Consider the following 18,070-nt stretch of genomic DNA (forward strand, 5'->3'; position numbering starts at 1 on the left):
AGATCACACAGAACTCGAAAGACTGCACTCCAAAGAGGCTGCACTTCCCTTTTTACAACATGAAAGACTGAGACTCAGAAGCTGGTCCAAACCCATGGGGAGTGGGAATCCAGGACTCACAACAGCACTGGTGACACCAAAGCCCAGGGCCCCCAGGACAGGCAGCAGGTGCCCCCAGAGGGGCAGGGTGAGACCGTCTCCCTCCCAGGGAGGCTGCTGCATCCCAGTTCTCTCTCATGAGCCAGTAAGCTGGTGGCCCCAGGGGAACTGTCCCCACACCCTGACGCCTCAGCACAGCCCAGGCTCTGGATCACACTGCACGATTATGTTATCATGAGGTCCCCTCAGTCTTCCTAGGAGTTTAATCGTTTGGAGTAAGTCCAAGAGGTCCAGGTTACATTGATTCCAACTCAAGAGTGTGTTGCGCAGCAGGACCTTCAGGGCCCATCTTTGTGGCAGGTAGGAAAGACCGGCCACTCCCTGTGCTGCCCCTCGCCAGAGGGGTCCTCCACTTTGAATTGACCATGAAATACCACCAAGAAAAGAGAAACAGAACTGGAATGTTTCTATTAGATTCATTAGAAAGAGAAGGGAAGAGAGAAAACAAAATAGGCTTGGAAAAATTCCAGGGCTTTGCCGAGCTGGGCCTGCCATCCCGCTCAGCAGCGTCAGGCTGATTTCCATTAGGACCAGCCCCAGAGAGGAGGTGGCGCCACGTGCACTCGCGGGTGTGGGGAGGGCAGGGCTGGGCTGGGGCTGCAGCGAGCGCGAGGGGAGGCTCCCACCCCGACAGCGATCACACGCACGGCTGGGAGGACGACACGCTGGGATCCTGCTCTGGGAGGATTACTCTGCCGCATACATATGATCAGTGCAGGCTCCTGTGTATTTACAAATGGTGACTCCAGGCCACTTTGTGATTACTGGGCACCCCACGGAAAAACGAGGCGATGAAGTCATTGCAGCTCCAGTGCAGGGTCGGTGGTGCCATTTGTCACTGAATCCATCACAGTCAGCCAGCCCCTCAGGCACTGCTCGTGTTGAAGATGGGGTTGGAGGTGTAGCATCCCAGTGGTTGGCGTCACATTGGGGTGCTGGGGCAGCTTTTCAACTGGGTTCTGACACCTCTGTTGTAGACATGAATGGCACTCACCGGAAGCTGCACTTTGTTTTTGTTGAAAGTGTCTAAACGTATGTTCCTCCTAGCAGCCCTCATGGACAGTCCAGAGGAGCTGCCGTCTCCAGGTGAGCACGGAAGGGAGAGCTGAAAAGGGGTGTGGTGGCCACACTGTGCCTGAGCCGACATGAGGATGCAGGGCTTTGCCGTCTCTCCCAGGTTGTGCAGTTTGCCAGAAGGAGAAAATGGAGCGTGACGTGGAGCAGTTGCCGTTTCACATGAGCGTGTGCATGCTTGCCCTGAGCAGCTTCTTCAAAACCCTGCAGCCCCAGTCTTCTTGTTGTTGCTTTTCCCCTGAGCTCATGCCTCACGGGCAGAGGGATGAAGACTGAACTCATTCACCTCGATGGACGTGAGGACCTGCCCGCCGCCCACAAGGGGCAGCCCAGGCTTTTTCCTGCCCTCACACCGACAAGCCTTTTGCTTGCCACCAAAAACAATGCATCCAGAGTCCTCTCCAGGATATCCCACCTTCTCCTCCTGTTAGCAGTACCTGATGTCCGACAATCCGGAAGCACCCTCCTAAAAATGTAAGGAGGCTTCCCTGCGATCAGCCTGACCTGGGGCGCGTTTTGAAATCCAGCACTAGCCAGAACGTTCTCGTGGGAAGGCCGCTTCCCTTCTCAAGCTTCAGCGCTGGGGTTGCCGTAAGAGGAAAGCTCCAAGTGGGAAAGTCGCTGTGGCCACCAAGTGGTACCGGGGACTCTCCATGAGAGACCCTTCTGGGGCGCTGTGAGGTTCTCGCAACACCAAAGGCGTCTGGTGTGAACGGAACCCACTACGAGGCTTCTCTTTGTGACCTGCTTCAATGCAGCCCAACCTGGTTGAGGTTAACTCAAGGGCAGACCCATGGCCTGGGAATGGCCGCGGCCACCTGCCAGCCCTGCAGCCCCTCTACGCCCCACCCACCCTACCTCAGTCTTGCAAAAACCCAGAGCCTTGCTCTTGCCCCACACAGCTAATCCCAGTCATAAATGGCGACAGCCAGGCTGCGTCATTAGGGAACGATGTGTGTGGGACCCTCTCTTAAACTATCTATCAATTGAACCAGAAGCAGATGAAGTGACTTCACAAAGCTCAAGGAAGACACATCGGCCCACACGTCCAGCTCTGAACGGTGACTCCTTCTCAGCAGGCCCGTGCCCCAACGCCTACTCCGCACTCCCTGGGCTTTGGGGTGGCCCTGGTATGAGGTGTCTGCAGTCAGAGGCCGGGCTGGGGGCATCTCCACCTTGGCCTGAGTGCTGCACCCTTTCACAGGAACAGACCAGGAACTCGGAAAGTGAGGTGAAGACTCTGCCCAGATGTTTGCACGGATTCATGGAGGGGTCACCCTTGTCCTCTGACGCTGCTGAGATGCGAGGTTTTGAATCCATATCGATTCTGTCACTTGTAATTTTCTCCCCAAAGCTGCCCATTTGTATAAAGTGAGGCGAGGTTGTTTGGTTTGTTTTAAACCCTCAGGTCTTCCTCTAAGTCCAAGGTTTCCGACCCCCAGGATATAATGGTTCATTCTATGTCCTTTCTGTGATATTCAACCTCAGTAATTTTGAGCGGCACCCCAGAAATAATAATGAAATCTGTACCTTTTCTTTACATTTTATAAAATCTGTGTAACCTTTATAAGGTGAAGAAGTATCCAATGTTCTTCAGAAAGTTCATTTTAAGAGCGGAACAATAAACAAGTATAAACATGAACATTTTTAAGTAGGAGAGAATGAGGAGAGAAAAGGGCCCAGCCTCTCAAAGCCGAGACCTGAGGGCCACCCACCAAAGCCAACTGCCAGGTCAGCCCGGGCTTGGTGGCCGCCGAGCCAGCGTCCTTCCTACCCCTCTCTCTAAATCCATCATTTCTGATTCTGCTTAGAGAAAACCATGATTGGGACAAGACACAACATGGGGAAATGCTGAGTTGATTACTAAGTAGTTCACTATTTAATTCTTTTATATCTTAAAGAAGAAAACTCATAGACCAGACCCCAAGTTGGCTGCCCTCCTGTCTGGGGCCAACTGAAGGGCCACAGCCAGGCCCTCCTCAGCACCCCCGGGCTGCACCTCAAGCTGGCCTGGTTCTTGGACAAAGCCCCAGTTCCTCCCAAGGCCCTTCATGGTGGCCTGTCCTCACTCCGCCCCGGCACCAACTACAGGGGACCCTAATGATTCCTCCCCTCCTGACCTGGGCTCCCTGAACCCAGTACACACAGCCCCCATCTGAGACCCCGGCCACCAAGACCCTCCAGAGTCAGCTTGAGAGCCGCCTTTGGGTCAGCGCCAGCCCCTCTGCCCCACACCATTATCCAGTCTCAAACCGGGACCCTGGCCACAGGCCGTGCACCCGTGGCATCTGCTGGAACACGGACCACGCACAACCTATCCCCATCCGCGTCTTCAGCACGTGGCTGGTACAGGTGCAGCTTCGGGATGCGTCCCATGGAAAAGTCACAAGCTCACCTCCAGCTCGAGACACACGCCAAGTGCTGTGGTACGATTTTTTTTTCACGTATTTTAGTGGGTTTTCTTTTCCCTTTCTTCATCAAAGCCTCCTCTGTTCTCCAGAATGTGTGTTTAGAAAATCCCAAGAACAATCTGATCAAGCACCAGCTGAAGGGCAAACGGTCTACCTGCAAACACCTGGTCTCACCGCCCAGGTGCTTCCCACCTGCAGAACCTGTCAGAGCCACAGTCTGGCCCTACCTGGGACGGGGAGATGAGCTGGGGGCGCGTGTCCTGAGAGCTCCGGGTTTCGTGCGGTGAAGTTACGAGGGGCTATTTTCAGTTCTGAATGAACCTGGAAAACCCAGAAAGCATCTAAAGAAGAAAGGGCCAAGAAAATGTGTGACAAAAGTAAAAAGCCCAGTTAGATTTTGACTGAGGTTAGTTCTGGGTTAGTTCAATTCTTCTTCACAAACGCTTCAGCGGTGCCTCAATTCTCAGAGCCAGAGCCCTCGGGCCTCCTCATCCTTGCTGGGGGAGCCCAGCAGGAGAGACGGCCACAGGGCAGAGTCACAGGAGGACATGGAGTGGCCCCCTGCAGGCATCATGGACTGGGTGGAGCCTGGGAGAAACAGAGACAGAGAGATGAATAAAGACAGGGAAATAGAAAGATGAATAGAGTTAAGAGAGACACAGAGATAGTAAAGAGATGGACAGAAAGACAGAATAAGACACACAGAGACAAGGACAGAGAGAGAGATGGAGACAGAAATAGAGGGGCAAAGAAAGAGAGATAGAGAAGACAGAGATGGAGAATGGCAGAGACCCAGAGATAGAATCAGAGAGACAGAGAAAGAAGGAGACAGAGAGCAGAGATAGAGAGACAGAGATGTAGTATGTAGAATGGCAGAGATCAATAGATAGAATTAGAGAGATAGACAGAGACAGAGAAAAAGAGACAGGAAGAGACAGAAAGAGATAGAGAGAAAGAGACAGAGACAGAGAGACAGGAAGAGACAGAGGCAGAGAGACAGAGACAGAAAGACAGAGAGAGAATGGCAGAGACTGAGAGAGAGAATCAGTGAGACAGAGAGATACAGAGATACAGAGAGAGACAGAGACAAAGAGACAGAGAGAGACAGAGACAGAGAGAGACAGAGAGACAAAAAGAGAGAGAAAGAATGGCAGAAACTGAGAGACAGAACTGAGAGACACATAGCAAGAGAGAGAAAGAGAGCCTTGCCTCTAACTCTCCATTTGGCTTTGCCAGGGAAATTCTTTTCTCCTTTTTGTTGAACTCCAGGAGAGACTGAGAAGAGTAAGGAGGAGACCCGGAGACGAAGGCACAGCTGGAAATGACAGGGCCGCAGGGTGATGGAGCCTTGAGGCCACTGCACTCCCTGGCTGTCCCACACCCTCTTGGGGCACAGCCCTGGGTCCGGAGTTCCTCCCCGACCCCTGCCCGCATTTGTCAGGCCACCCTGAGCACACTCTAGAATAACCTGTACCTGCCTGCGTCCGACAGCAGATTCAAGCCACACTGCCCTGAATTTCTCGGGGCGGGTCACCCTGAGTGTCCGGCCAAGGCCCTGGGGACTCTGGTGCAGAAACAGAGGCTGTGTCCTCCCAAGACCGACTTCCAGGGAACTCTGCCCCCGGCCTTGCTGTCAGAGCCACTGGGAGGAGGGTGTCTTGCATGGAGCCGGGAGGAAGCCCCAGAAATTGACAGAGCATGACCTGGGAGTCAGCCTGGTGTCAGCCTCCGGGGAGCAGAGTGGGGCAAAAGCCTCGGCCTGGCGGGCTGCCCTCCTCCCTGCTGCCTTCTAGAATCAAAGTTGGCCAGACAACCTACAGATATGTTTGGAATTTAACAAAACAAAACGAAAGAGAAAGGTAGTAGAAACGAGGGAAGGGACTAGGAATGGTGTACAAATCTAAATGACAGCTGCTAATGACTTTTCAAAATTTCCTTCAGATTTTGGGGTACAAAAAAATGCAAGTGATTTTTTGAATATCTGAGCACAGAAATTTTGATTTGCTGCACTTATTGTTCTTTTGGGTTAAAATCCCTCATGAAAATCACATGTCTGAGAATCCTATCACTGGAGAACACTGAAATATAATATTCATTTAGCAAATAAAATAAGTTAAGTGATTGCTTTAAATAAAACCCGACTCACAAAGTGGACTGACCTCACAGCAGAAAGAAAATAGCACCCTATTTAGCCAGTCCAGGCCCCAGGCAGGCAACCCGCCTCACACTCTCCCCCCACGCACTCTGGTTATTTTAAAACCAAAATTTGGCTTCAATAACATGATACTCTTATCTGATATGTGGGTAGTAATACTGAATGTAACATGCATATCCCAGACTTCTAAATAAAGTCAGTAGAACCATCAGGCTAAAATTAAAATGTCTCTTCTTTTTAATTCCCTAATTTAGCATTTTGCATCATGAGTCAATTCTTTAAAGCTGGAAAGTTGAACTCACGTGAGGCAGCAGGCCCGTGGGGTCTTTTTGCTGTCAAGGTTGCAGAAACTTTGCTGGTGGTGGTAACCCCAGACCCCACCATGGGACCCTCCCCTAAAAGACAGAGCTCAGCCGTTCTGGGGCTCCCTCCTGTGGTGGATTCTTGGAACCAGGGAACCTGGGAGACAACCTCTTCCAAAAAAGGAGAGGGGCTTCGCCTCAGACTAGCTGGGTGATTGCACCTGGATGTTTCCAGCAGGGTGTGTAGAAGGTGGGAGAGATGCCGAGAGTACAAAAAAAGAAGTTATGACTCCACCTGGATTTTATCTCTAAATGAAAAGAAATATCTATCTTTGGCAACTCTCTCCAAAAGAGAAATCTTTTAAGAATGAAGAACTGACGTGCATACTCACAGATCTGTGTATCCCACACAGAAAGAACTTAACAGACGTGTGTGTTCGGGTCAGATTGCTCACTTTCCTTAGCCTAAAATGTTTACAAAACCTAGAATATATATATAGAGAGAGAGAGAGAGAGCGAGAGAGAGAGCGAGAGAGAGAGCGAGAGAGAGAGAGCGCGCACGAGAGAGCGAGAGAGAGAGAGAGAGCGAGAGAGAGAGAGAGCGCGCGCGTGAGAGAGAGCGTGCGAGAGAGAGAGAGCGAGAGAGAGAGCGAGAGAGAGAGAGCGCGCGAGAGAGAGTGAGCTGCCTGGCAGGGATTCTGTGAGGACACAGGAGATCATGTCTGTGAAGGCACAGAGGGAGGGCTCTGTCATGTGTTAGGAGAGAAAGGTACAGAGTGTAAGGGCGGTTTATTATTCTTACAGGCACCTTAATCCCATGTTCCAGGTGCACTCATCCTGTTTCTGGAGAAGGTGTCCATGTTTCCAGAAAACAGCCTTTGCATGTGGTAGAATGAGGCAGAAAGCACATTGTTACGACTACTCAGAGCTCATGGGACAACGTTCTTCACAAAGTGTCAATTATTGGATTAGTGTAAGTTTTTAGAGTAGCATTTCCAGTTACATGTACTTGTGAGTTCAATTTAGCATTTTATTGATGATGTCTAAGACCTTGGCTGTGGGCAGGGGCGATCCGAGGGAGGGAAACTCAGTATTCCATGCTCCTGGCCTTTCCCCTGGGGAATAAATTCGTGCAGCAAATGGAAAGGCAGCCTCAGGGAGTGAGCTCCAGCCACACCCACTGCTTGGGAGAATTAAGGCCAACCCATTCACCGGAAGAAACAGGACCATGTAACACATTTGCATCAACTGGTGACTGTATTTCCAACCTAGGATAATGGAATCAAGATGAAAATCTAGTTTTAATAAAAATAATATATAAAGTATCATGTGGGGGTGCCAAAAAATTAAAAAAACAATGAGTGGTGGAAACAAGTTTAGCAGAATCTTAAATTTAGAGACACTTTTGCACTAGTGAAGCAGCAATTAGTGCCACCTCACAAGGTCACATTCGGGTTTAAGTGACAAACTGCTTGTGCAATAGTATATCTGGTTTTGGGACCACATTCTTCAAAGGATATCAATGAACCAAAGCTCCAAACAGAACCCAGTGGACAAAAGGAATTGAAAGTGTCAGGGCTGGAGATCATTCCTTTACATCATGGGAAGCAGCGTCTAGTAAATACATCCAGCACTTCAACATGAGTATTTCATTTAATCTACACAAAACACTCCAAATACTGGAAGAGAGAACCCAGGGCCTGAGAAGAAAGGGGTAGAGGAACAGGGAAGAGAGGGACCAGCTGGGAAGGGGTCCCATCTGCTGACAAGCTAAGCATCTTCTTTAAATACTTAAATACTTAAATAAGTGGCCCTGGAAAATAGCTGATGTCTATTCCTGTTGATTCATTAATAGACAAATGTTTAAAGAATAGGCTTTCAGCCTTCATTCAAGCACAAGCCCTTTAGGCATTTCTAGTTGACAGCTTCTTATATAGGGTCCAAGAGGAATTCTCCTTAGAACAAAGTTCGCTCTATGGTGACTGGCATGACAGCAGGCCACCAGAATGCTCACATTATCTTTCTTGCTTGGTGTTCAAAACGGTATGGACATTTGTATTCCAAAGACAGAGGCCTAGACTGTCTTTGAAAGGGTCTAGGCCTCTGTCTTTGGAATACATAATATGTCATATTATCCTGTCATATTATCCTGATTGTCATATTATCATATTATCCTGATTGATTCAACAGTAAAAACTACCTTCATCTTTTCTCTCTCCTTCCTTTTCTTTTTTCTCTTTTGTCTTCTTTTTCTCCTCCTCCTGATAGATAAGCACATCTCAAGGAAGCAGCAATGACAGTATCCTGATTGAAACTCACTGTCCCTTGGGAATGTAGGACCACAGGGTGCAGTCCTGACCAGGGTCGGAATGGGATTTGATGGGCTGCTAACTGCTTCTTCTTTGATGCGGCCACTTCACAGTGAAGAATATGACTGTCCCTTTAAAAATATGTATGTTACAAAATTTAACTCAATTGTCCTTTGAAATGAAAGGATGACAGGAAAGCACGTGTTTATTTTACGCTTCATTAAAGGTAGTGAAATCTTCTAGAGGGTCCGGAAGTGCTTGTCAAACACAGGGAGCTGGACCGCCCAGAACCTTAATGCCAAAGAATGGCCATGCACGGTTCATCTGACAGTCCCAAGCCGCCAGCCACCGCAAAACGAAAGGACACTAACTTCTTTTTTCCAAGATACATTTTAGGTTAGTTTTAATTGTACTTAAAAACATTCTTGATTACATCGACCCACATCCCATGTGGCATGAATTAATATACAACCAAAACCAAAAATATACCCTAAAGTCGGCCTGATTCTTTTTCATTCAGATCTCTCCAATTATTTTTAAAATTATAAGCACATATGGAATTTCCTTTGTTATTTGAAATTTCTATCTCCTATTTAAAAGTAATTCTCTTATTTAAAAGGTGACTATATTTTATGAAGTCATTTTCCTTCCATTTGATTGCTAATGTCAGGAAGAATATTATAGTGACCGCTACAAATGTGAGGAACGTTTGTACACAATGGTTCTGAGATACAACTTTAGATTTACATTTTTTTCTCAACGCTATAAGAAACGCCGTGGCAGAGGAATAAGGGGGCAAGCATGTGGGTGGATTCATGTGAAGACAGATGAATCTGCAGACACTGAGAATCAGACAACAGAAGCTGCACACAGGGAGCCACAGGCAGGTCTGCATTCACTTCTGAAGACGGTCTACAAATGTGGTTCCACGTGAGCAAAGAAAGAAAAAACACGGTAATTAGGCATAAAACAACTGAACATCGGGGTTAGATTTTGAGCTGCATGTTAGACCTACAACACTAAGTGCAATCGGCATCGTACAATGGTAAAATTGGAAAAGCTTTGGTGATATGTGTCTGCCCAACACAGGGATCCCATTAAGGTAATACCAACCCTACCATTCTAAAACTGAAAACGTGCCCAAAGACATTAGAATTATTAGTCTACTCACTCCAACAACATGTTTCCATCCTTGCTCAAAGTGCTATGAATATGTTAATTAGTACTTCACTTTGAAACGTAAATCTGTATCACGAGGCTCGTGGTAGGAAGAGGAAGTTTAGCACAAGATGTGCATAAGCCTCACTGCCTCAGTGGAGAGAGGGTAGCCAGCACCATCCTCCTCTGCATCACCGTCCTCCTCATCGCTGTCCTCCTCCCCATCGCCATCTTCCTCCCCATCACTGTCCTCCCCATCGCTGTCCTCCTCTCCGTCATCCTCCTCCCCATCACTGTCCTCCTCATCGCTGTCCTCCTCCCCATCACCGTCCTCCTCTCCAGTGCCTTCCTCCTCCCCATCCCCTTCCTCCTCCCCATCCCCATCCTCCTCCCCATCACCATCCTCCTCATCGCTGTCCTCCTCCCCATCACCGTCCTCTCCATCCCCATCCTCTTCCCCATCCCCATCCTCCTCCCCATCCCCTTCCTCCTCCCCAGTGCCATCCTCCCCATCTCCATCCTTCTCCCCATCCTCGTCCTCCTCCCTATCCCTGTCCTCCTCCCCATTGCTGTCCTTCTCCCCATCCCCATCCTCCTTCCCTTCCCCATCCTCCTCCCCATCACTGTCCTCCTCTCCAGTGCCTTCCTCCTCCCCAGCGTCATCCTCCCCATCCTCGTCCTCCTCCCCATCACTGTCCTTCTTCCCATCCCCATCCTCCTCCCCAGCACCTTCCTCCTCCCCATCCCCATCCTCCTCCCCATCCTTGTCCTCCTCCCCAGCCCTGTCCTCCTCCCCAGTGCCATCCTCCTCCCCAGTGCTGTCCTCCCCATCGCCATCCTCCTCCCCAGCGCCATCCTCCCCATCGCCATCCTCCTCCCCATCTCCATCCTCCTACCCACCCCGTCCTCCTCCCCAGCCTCCTGGGAGTAGCCCCATGCCTTCTGCTCTGCTCCTGAAAGCCCAGGTCACCACCAGGAGGGCTGCTCAGGTCCAGTGCAATGTTGCTATCATGGCAGAGAATTCGAAAGAGTCTTCCATGGGAGGATTTTCCTCCCTCACAACTCAACCCTCAATATCATCAACTCACCACTAATCCTAGTCACAAATCCCAGGTCAGTTTGGGCCTGATCTGGGAGAATGCCTACCATCTTCCTGGCCCACTGTGGCTGACACATGGGACAGCCCTGACCCGGGCAGGGAAAGCCTTTGGAAGTCAGACAATGTCCCTAATCCCAAGAAAAAAATCAAATGTCCATGGTGGCACCCGGCAGGTACGCAGGGTGGATTTATTTGATTCTAGCGCCTTGATCGATCACTGAACAGAGTAAGAGATAAACAAAATGCCCTAAGATCAACTTACATACCACAGCATTTTTTTGCCAACAAACTGGTGAACTTGTCCTTTAAGAAGTGACTAAAATCCAACAGACTCAGTATCCAAAATGAGATGGGTCTAATGGTGACCTGCACTCAAGGGCTCCGAACCCCTGATCAAACACACCACAGGCCATCGTGTTTACCTATAACTCTTCCGCCTTCAGAAACTTTATTATTGGAAGACTCTTTGCCGAGAACCTCAAATGTTAAGAGTTTGCCTACCCTTTTGCCCCCAAAACGTCTGCCCTCGGCTAGGGGCTTGGGCAGGGATGGGAACGGTGAGAGATGCTGCAGCTGGCTCCAGGGCAGGGCCCAGGGCACCCACACTTTAGCAGAAGGAAGGAGTGTGAGGAACAGAAACTAGAAAACCCTTCAGGTAGTCTCAGCCATTGCTAACATAGAAATAGCAGCATCAATGGTCAGTATCTTGGTAAAGAGAAGCAAAGGAAGTTTCTTCTAATTTGGGCAGAAGCATAAAAGAGAAAGAAAATCGATGACCAGCCATGGCGGGTGGATCACTTCAACTCAGGAGTTCGAGACCAGCCTGGACAGCATGGCGAAACCTCATCTCTAAAAAAACATACAAAGTATTAGCCAGGCATGGTGGTGTGTGCCTGTAGTCCCAGCTACTAAGGAGGCTGAGGCAGGAGAATCACTTGAGCCCAGGAGGCAGAGGTTACAGTGAGGCAAGAGCACACCGCTGTACTCCAGCCTATGGGACAGAGCAAGACCCTGTCTCAGAAAATAAAACAAATAGATGACCAGGCAAGAGAAGGCTGTAAAGTGGGCAGAGATATGTACTGAAAGAGAACGCAGCGTGGACATGCTATATTGACACTTGCCTTAAGTGACAGTTTAATTGGTGGATATGCCACGTTATGTCATACATAATAAAAATCAAAATAAAATTGTGGTTCATCAAAAAGAAGTCATTGTGAGACTGTCTCTATGTTGAAAAATCTAGTTCAATTTAGCCAGATATAATATAAAATTTTCATTTGTACTTTTTTTTAAACCTAAACATATAAATGTGATTTCATATTTTACTTGGTTCTCTTTATTTGTGTTTTATTACAATCTTTGCTGTTTGATGTCTAGCCTGGAACTGGAAAACCATATAAGAATGTCTGTTATTTTCACATTCAGAGCTCTTTCTTTTTAGCCCATAGGAAGTTAGGAATCAACAAAATATTAATTCATATTATAAAATCTTTCCTCTTGTGAGCTACAGTGAAATGTCCACTATATTAACTGTTATGCATACTTTACAGACATACAATGACTAATGCTGGAAGCTTACTCTATTACTCCATCAACTGGAGAAACATAAGGGCTGGCAGTTCTAAAGAGTATTTCTTAAATTTTCTCCTCTAACTTCAAAATCCTACTGGAAATTCATCATTCTAAGTTTGTGTGTTGTATGTGTAGAACAGTTTATCTTTTGTTTTTGTTTGTTTTTGAGAGAGAGTCTCGCTCTGTCACCCAGGCTGGACTGCAATGGCATGATCTTGGCTCACTGCAACCTCTGCCTCCTGAGTTCAATCAACTCTCCTGTCTCAGCCTCCCAAGCAGCTGGGATTATAGGCGCATGTCACCACACCTGGTGAATTTTTGTTTCTTCAGTAGAGATGGGGTTTCACCATGTTAGTCAGGCTGGTCTTGAACTCCTGACCTCAGATGATCCGCCCACCTTGGCTTCCCAAAGTGCTGGGATTACAGGCATGAGCCACTGTGTCCAGTCTGGTTTATCTTTTAATTCAAAAATACAGAAATGTTACCCTTGACCTCCAAACCAATGTTCTGCTGACAATCTTAATAACAACCCCTATTCTAAAATCCTGGATTGGCAAGAAGGCTTATTTTGATTTGGAATTACTGAGAAATCTGTTCGGTTCTGAGCCATTGCAACTGACGTTACATCCATGCCCATTGGCTGCATGGTCTTGTTACGGCCTGCAATTGCTTATAGTGTTATTTACGGTCTTGATTTCACAGCAAAATTAAAGTGACTCTTCCAGATGTTTGGGTTTTTAGACGCCATGTAAATGGGCTTCTAAGTTGGAAAGTTTTGATTATGTTTAGTTCTCTCCTCCTTAACCACCTTCGTGGTCCGTCTTCTACTGGGGAATGCAGTAAAGCCCTCCCAGAGCATGAAATGGACTCAAGGCATTTGCAATGGAAGAAGAAAGGAAAAAAAAAAAAAAAAAATCACAGTGATTCCCTTGAAGATCCAAGGCTGAGTGAGAACTACATCAAAACAGGACAAGGTAGGCATTCCAGACCACAATTGCTCAGACACGGAATAGCATTTTTATTTTTGCTGTTCCAGCAAAATCAATATTAAATCATCTCATGAACTTGCTAGTGAAACTTTAAAAAAATTACATACGGGTAAATATTGTTTTCTTATCACCTTTCTTCTCTTTCAGAGCAAATAAACACAAATAGGAGCGGGAAATAACTGTTTCAGGTCTGTGGTTGTGCATTCCGCAAGACCAATAAGAGGCATTTACCAGGTGCCAGACGCTCTGTGAGAAGATGAGGGCTCAGGATGAAAGTCAACTATAGTCTGAGAGGTGAAGCGGTAGTGCAGAATTGTAAAGTTCCTGAAGACAGTGCAAAAAACAGTGCAGGGAACTCCCCCTGAAGAAAGAAAAATAATGGCAGGTTGACTTGAGAAATATTTGGATCCGCTTAGTGACCACGGGCCCTTCAGAGTCTCTCAAAACTTCAGTTTCCTCATCTCTTGAATGTGGAGACAACAGTACCTTGAATGAAGTCGTGTGTATGAACTTAGGGGAGCATTAGGTATTGGCAGTAAGAGAAGTCTGAGAAGGATGGTAATGTAATTTCAACATTCTAAGTGTGAGCAAAATATGAGTTAGTCAACATGGAAATGAATACTTTGGCTCTAACCAAAAACTTCTGGGAAAGGGGTCACAGGCAATATTGTTCCTCTCTCTGCCTTTAAAGAAATAATCTAGGCATGGGCTTACTTTTCAGTCCATCACAATTCATATAATGACAACCATGATAAAGTTGAATAATTGTGATCATGCCTGTTTGCTCTTTGGAAACAGAATTATGTGGAATAAAAACCATTTATACTAGAGATCACGCTCCTCATCTCAGTCATTCACAGAAATACAAAGGAAAATGAGCACTGTGTGGCATTCGATGTACCTACTTCTCCAAGGAAGAAATTGACCTGGATCCAAATTAGGGCACATTGGACACACTTAAGAACACCATTGTTGACTGGAGGTGAGAGGGTCTGAGCGATAACCAGGAGGTTGTGCAAAGCCATCAGAAAGTCACAATGAGAGACACAGAGAGCCTCACGGTGCCATTTCTAAAGAACGACTTTGGTAAAGAGAATAGAGATCGTCACCAAGTAAAGTGTATTCTCTGAGTCTTAAACATAAAGTAGCAGAGGTGAGCACACCAGCAATGCCGGGCCCACCAAGAAAGCACGCTCACCACAGGTGGGGAAGAAAAATGCATGGTCCTGAGAAGCCAGGTGTGGCAAACTGAAAGCCCCAGAGAGGCTGACACATATCCCTGCTTCTAGATGAGAAGAAATGAATGGAGTAGAAGGAGGCAGAGAGGCAAGCTTTCCTCCTTGGTCTACACAGTCCCACACGGCCTACTCCCACAGAGCCCACATATACACCCAGAGCCAAGTGGTGTGCTCTGAGGATCTGTGGCAGGTGAAAATACTGCAAAGCTGAATCCACACACACCTTAAGTCCACAACGCTATATGCATTGATAATTACGGCACCAACTGATAACACTCTCTTATATGGACCCATGGCATGGGCACCATCAAAATAATGTTAGCTGGAGAACTCACATATAGTAGGCTCATTAAAAGCCTTATCTTTAATCCTCATGACATGCTTGAAAGATATCATGTATTCTCATTTTACAGATAAGGGGACTGAAGATTATGAAATTAAGTAACTTACCTAAAGTCACACATCCAGCAAGACCCCCAGCTGTGAGTCCCACCCGCTGCATGGACTGATGCTGCCTGTGATTTATTAAAGTAGGTAGGATGCAAGTTGTAGGGAGAGAAGGCCATTCTTTGAATGAGGGCCTCTGGAAACAAAAGAGATTTCCACAAACCAGGCGGCAATTTGAAAAGAGATCAGCAGCACTGAAAAATCCTGCACATCGAACATTTCCCAGTGACCAGTCAGTTCTCAAGCCTGCCTCAGTTACTTTGTAACTCAACTACCTGATTTTCTAGACTGGGGGTGGGGTGAGAAGAAGTGTGCCAAGATGTGTTATGGCTTTAACCTTTTCTCTGGGATACTGATTTTATTTGCAAATGTTAAGTTTCAGGCAAAGTGCTCTTGGGGAATGCAGCCAAAGGGCAAAGCCCGCGTGGGGCATCAGCTCCTGCACAGAGACCCCACATGCAGTGGGTCTCACCGCAACCCAAGACATCCTTGGGGCAACCTCAAGGAGGCAAAGGGTGAGAGGGTTCAAGTAAACAGTTAGATGAGAAAGGGGAGAGAAGACAAGAAAACCTGCTGAGTCTTAAACTGTTTTAATTACTAACCACCTTGATTCTGCTCTTCCCAGGGGACCCACAGGCCCGACCCCACCCCCACACACCCAGGGCAGCAGGCAGATGCCAGTCTCTACTTTTTACGCTTTCAGAAACCCTGAAAATCCGTGTCAACTGTAGATACCTGCTGCTACCGTCCTGGAAGAAAATGCTATGATCTCCTTTGGAGAACTGGCCTTGGTTTCTGTGTCTCCTCTAGTGTGCTGTAAGAGTGTGCGGGGGTCTGTGAGTGCATACGTGCTTGTATTTATGTAGAGATGCATGTACAGATGTGCATATACATGATTACCTCCAGTGAGTGTCCTCTGAGGGCCCCCTCTGCAGAGATAAAGGATCTTCAGGGAAGCCTGAGTGTGTGAAAACCTCCTTGGAGCCCCAGTTAGCAGTTTCTAATCTACAAGTCATTTGTGAGACACAAGGCAGGGACCCCGGGCTGCTGCAGAAGAATTTTAGGTATGAGCAATGAACTCACAAACCATCCTTCACACTGCTAAAACGCAAAAGAAAGAAGACGAAGAAAAAGTAAAAGAGAAAGAAAAGATGCCCACATGACTGTTTTAAATTTGCTGAAAGGCAGAACCGACCACAGCTTATTTCAACCATCTTTATTTTCAATACAATAAACACCTTTCGGACCAGTCCCCCGCCACTTAAAAGACGGCTCTCCACCAGAGGCATTCTCCTACCTTCGTGTTTTCTCAAGCACTTGTTCAAAAACACATTTAAGTGGAATGTTTTCGTTTCTGGCGATTGCATTAATGATGGGTTTGCAAACCCTGCAAGCCCACGAGGTCGGTTGGAGCTGGGGGCTGCAGACACCCGGCCCTGGCCCAGCGGCCGCTGCGGGTTGGCTTGGCCGGCGGGGGCTTGGCTCAGCCCCCTCTACATAGCTCCTCGTTTGGCACCACGTGCCTCGGCCAGGCCAAAGCTGTCGCACAGAAGTTGCAGCTCAGAAAGAAAAACACACAGCGGTCAACCGCGGTGACCCTCGCGCTCAGGAGCGCAGCATCCCTGCCACGAGGAAGAACCCAGAGGCCCCGTAGAGCGGGGAGCCGCCGCCTCCCTCCAGCTCTGTCCTGCAAAAGGAAGAAAGCGCTTCTCTAGTAACACTCAGGCCCGTTAAGAATCATCTGTAACATCATCTGCTTCTTCCTCGGCTCACTTAGGAGGGCCTCTGGGAGGGTTAGATCCACTAGTGGGGCCCACGACTGGCAGTCCCTTCACCAGACGAGAGGCCCGGGATCCGCGCGGCGCAAGAGCCCAAAGCGGCCGGGGAAACGCGCATCAGGCCGGATCCCGGTGGGCGAGGTGGGCGCCCAGTCCCGGCGGGTCTGCCTTGGCCTTGGGACAGTCCGCAGGGCGGCGCAGGCGCTCCCAGACCTGGTTCCCCGCAGGCTCAGGCCCAGCAGTGAGTGCGGGACACCCGAGCGCACCCGCAGCTCCCACTTGTCCAAGGTCTGCAGGACCCCAGGATCCTCTCTCACAGCCGGGTCAGAGCCCCCGAGGCAGGTGGGGTCCCAGCCAGGTGGAACCCGAGGAGCCCTTCGCAGCCGCGGCAGGATCCCGGCGGGCAGGGTCCCCAGAAGCCCATCCCGACCGGGTCCCAGGCGTGCACGCTGCGGTCCTACCTGCTGCAGCCCCGCAGGCGGGCGAAGGCTCCACGGCCCCCGGGGCCACCTGCTCCCCGTGCCCGGGCGCCTGGGCCTGGAGGGGGGCGCGGGGACCCGAACACGGCGGGCGGCAAGAGGCGGCACCAATTAAGCGCCAGGTCCCGCGGGCCGGGCTTACCGTGAGCGCCGAGAACTTCTGCGCGGGCACCGGACGCAGCAGCACCGCCAGCAGCAGCAGCCAGCAGAGCTGGGGGAGCAGCATGGTGGCGGAGGTGGCGGGGGCGGGAGATCAGCCGCGCCCTGCGCCCTGGCACTGCTACCAGGAGAGCCCCGAGGGCGATCGCGGCCCGGCAGGCGCGTGGAGGGGCGGCTCCGCGATGCTCTCCCCACCGCTCCCGGCGGCCCTGCTGGAGCAGCTCCCCTGCAGGCACCCAGAGGTCCTCCGCGTCCTTTGCGTCCGCCCTCGGTCCTGTCAAATACCCTGGAGCTTCCCGGATCCTCCCCTCCCGCCCGCCTCCCTCCTTCTCCCTCTCCTCCCCCAGCCCCACCTCCCAGCGCCCGCTGCCGCGTGCCCGCTCCGGCCCAGAGGCCGCCCTGGCGCGGGTCTGCGGAGCGAGAGGTGGCGTGGGGGCCACCAGAGCTGCGCAGTGGCCTGTCGGGGCTGTCTCTGTGCCTCCTTCCCCGCGCGCACACTCACACACACGCATACCCAGACACACGCACGCACTCACGCCCACGCGCGCACCCTCGGGGGCCTTCCAAGCACAACCAAGGGACGCACCGCGCCCTCCTCACGCCCCAGGGTCCAGGCCTGGTGCGCGCAGGATCAGCCCAGCGGGCCTTTTCATCCACAAGGGTTAACGCCAAGCTTTGGCCAGTCCCCAGACTCCTGGATTCTCCTTGACCTCCGCCCTCTAAGGCCCCCTGGTCCGGCCC

The 18,070-nt window shown here is 49.7% G+C and overlaps 1 protein-coding gene across 3 annotated transcripts in view; it reads right to left on the reverse strand.

Annotated features, from left to right (window-relative positions):
• Nucleotides 1–17,617, reverse strand: part of SMOC2 (SPARC related modular calcium binding 2) — a 222,244-nt gene extending 204,627 nt beyond the window's left edge. Inside the window, exon 1 of one of the 3 annotated variants that reach the window (XR_004442684.1) lies at nt 17,313–17,617. Coding sequence is in view for 2 of the 3 variants with exons in the window: in XM_033234195.1 (XP_033090086.1) it covers nt 17,313–17,396 (84 nt within the window). In the remaining variant the exon portion in view is untranslated. The remainder of the gene's footprint in view (nt 1–17,312) is intronic. The other 2 variants (XM_033234195.1, XM_033234196.1) reach the window with 2 other exon arrangements.
• Between the last annotated feature and the right edge of the window lie 453 nt (nt 17,618–18,070).

This window comes from Trachypithecus francoisi, unplaced genomic scaffold (assembly GCF_009764315.1).
Source record: "Trachypithecus francoisi isolate TF-2019V2 unplaced genomic scaffold, Tfra_2.0 Lachesis_group15, whole genome shotgun sequence".
NCBI classification, from domain to species: domain Eukaryota; kingdom Metazoa; phylum Chordata; class Mammalia; order Primates; family Cercopithecidae; genus Trachypithecus; species Trachypithecus francoisi.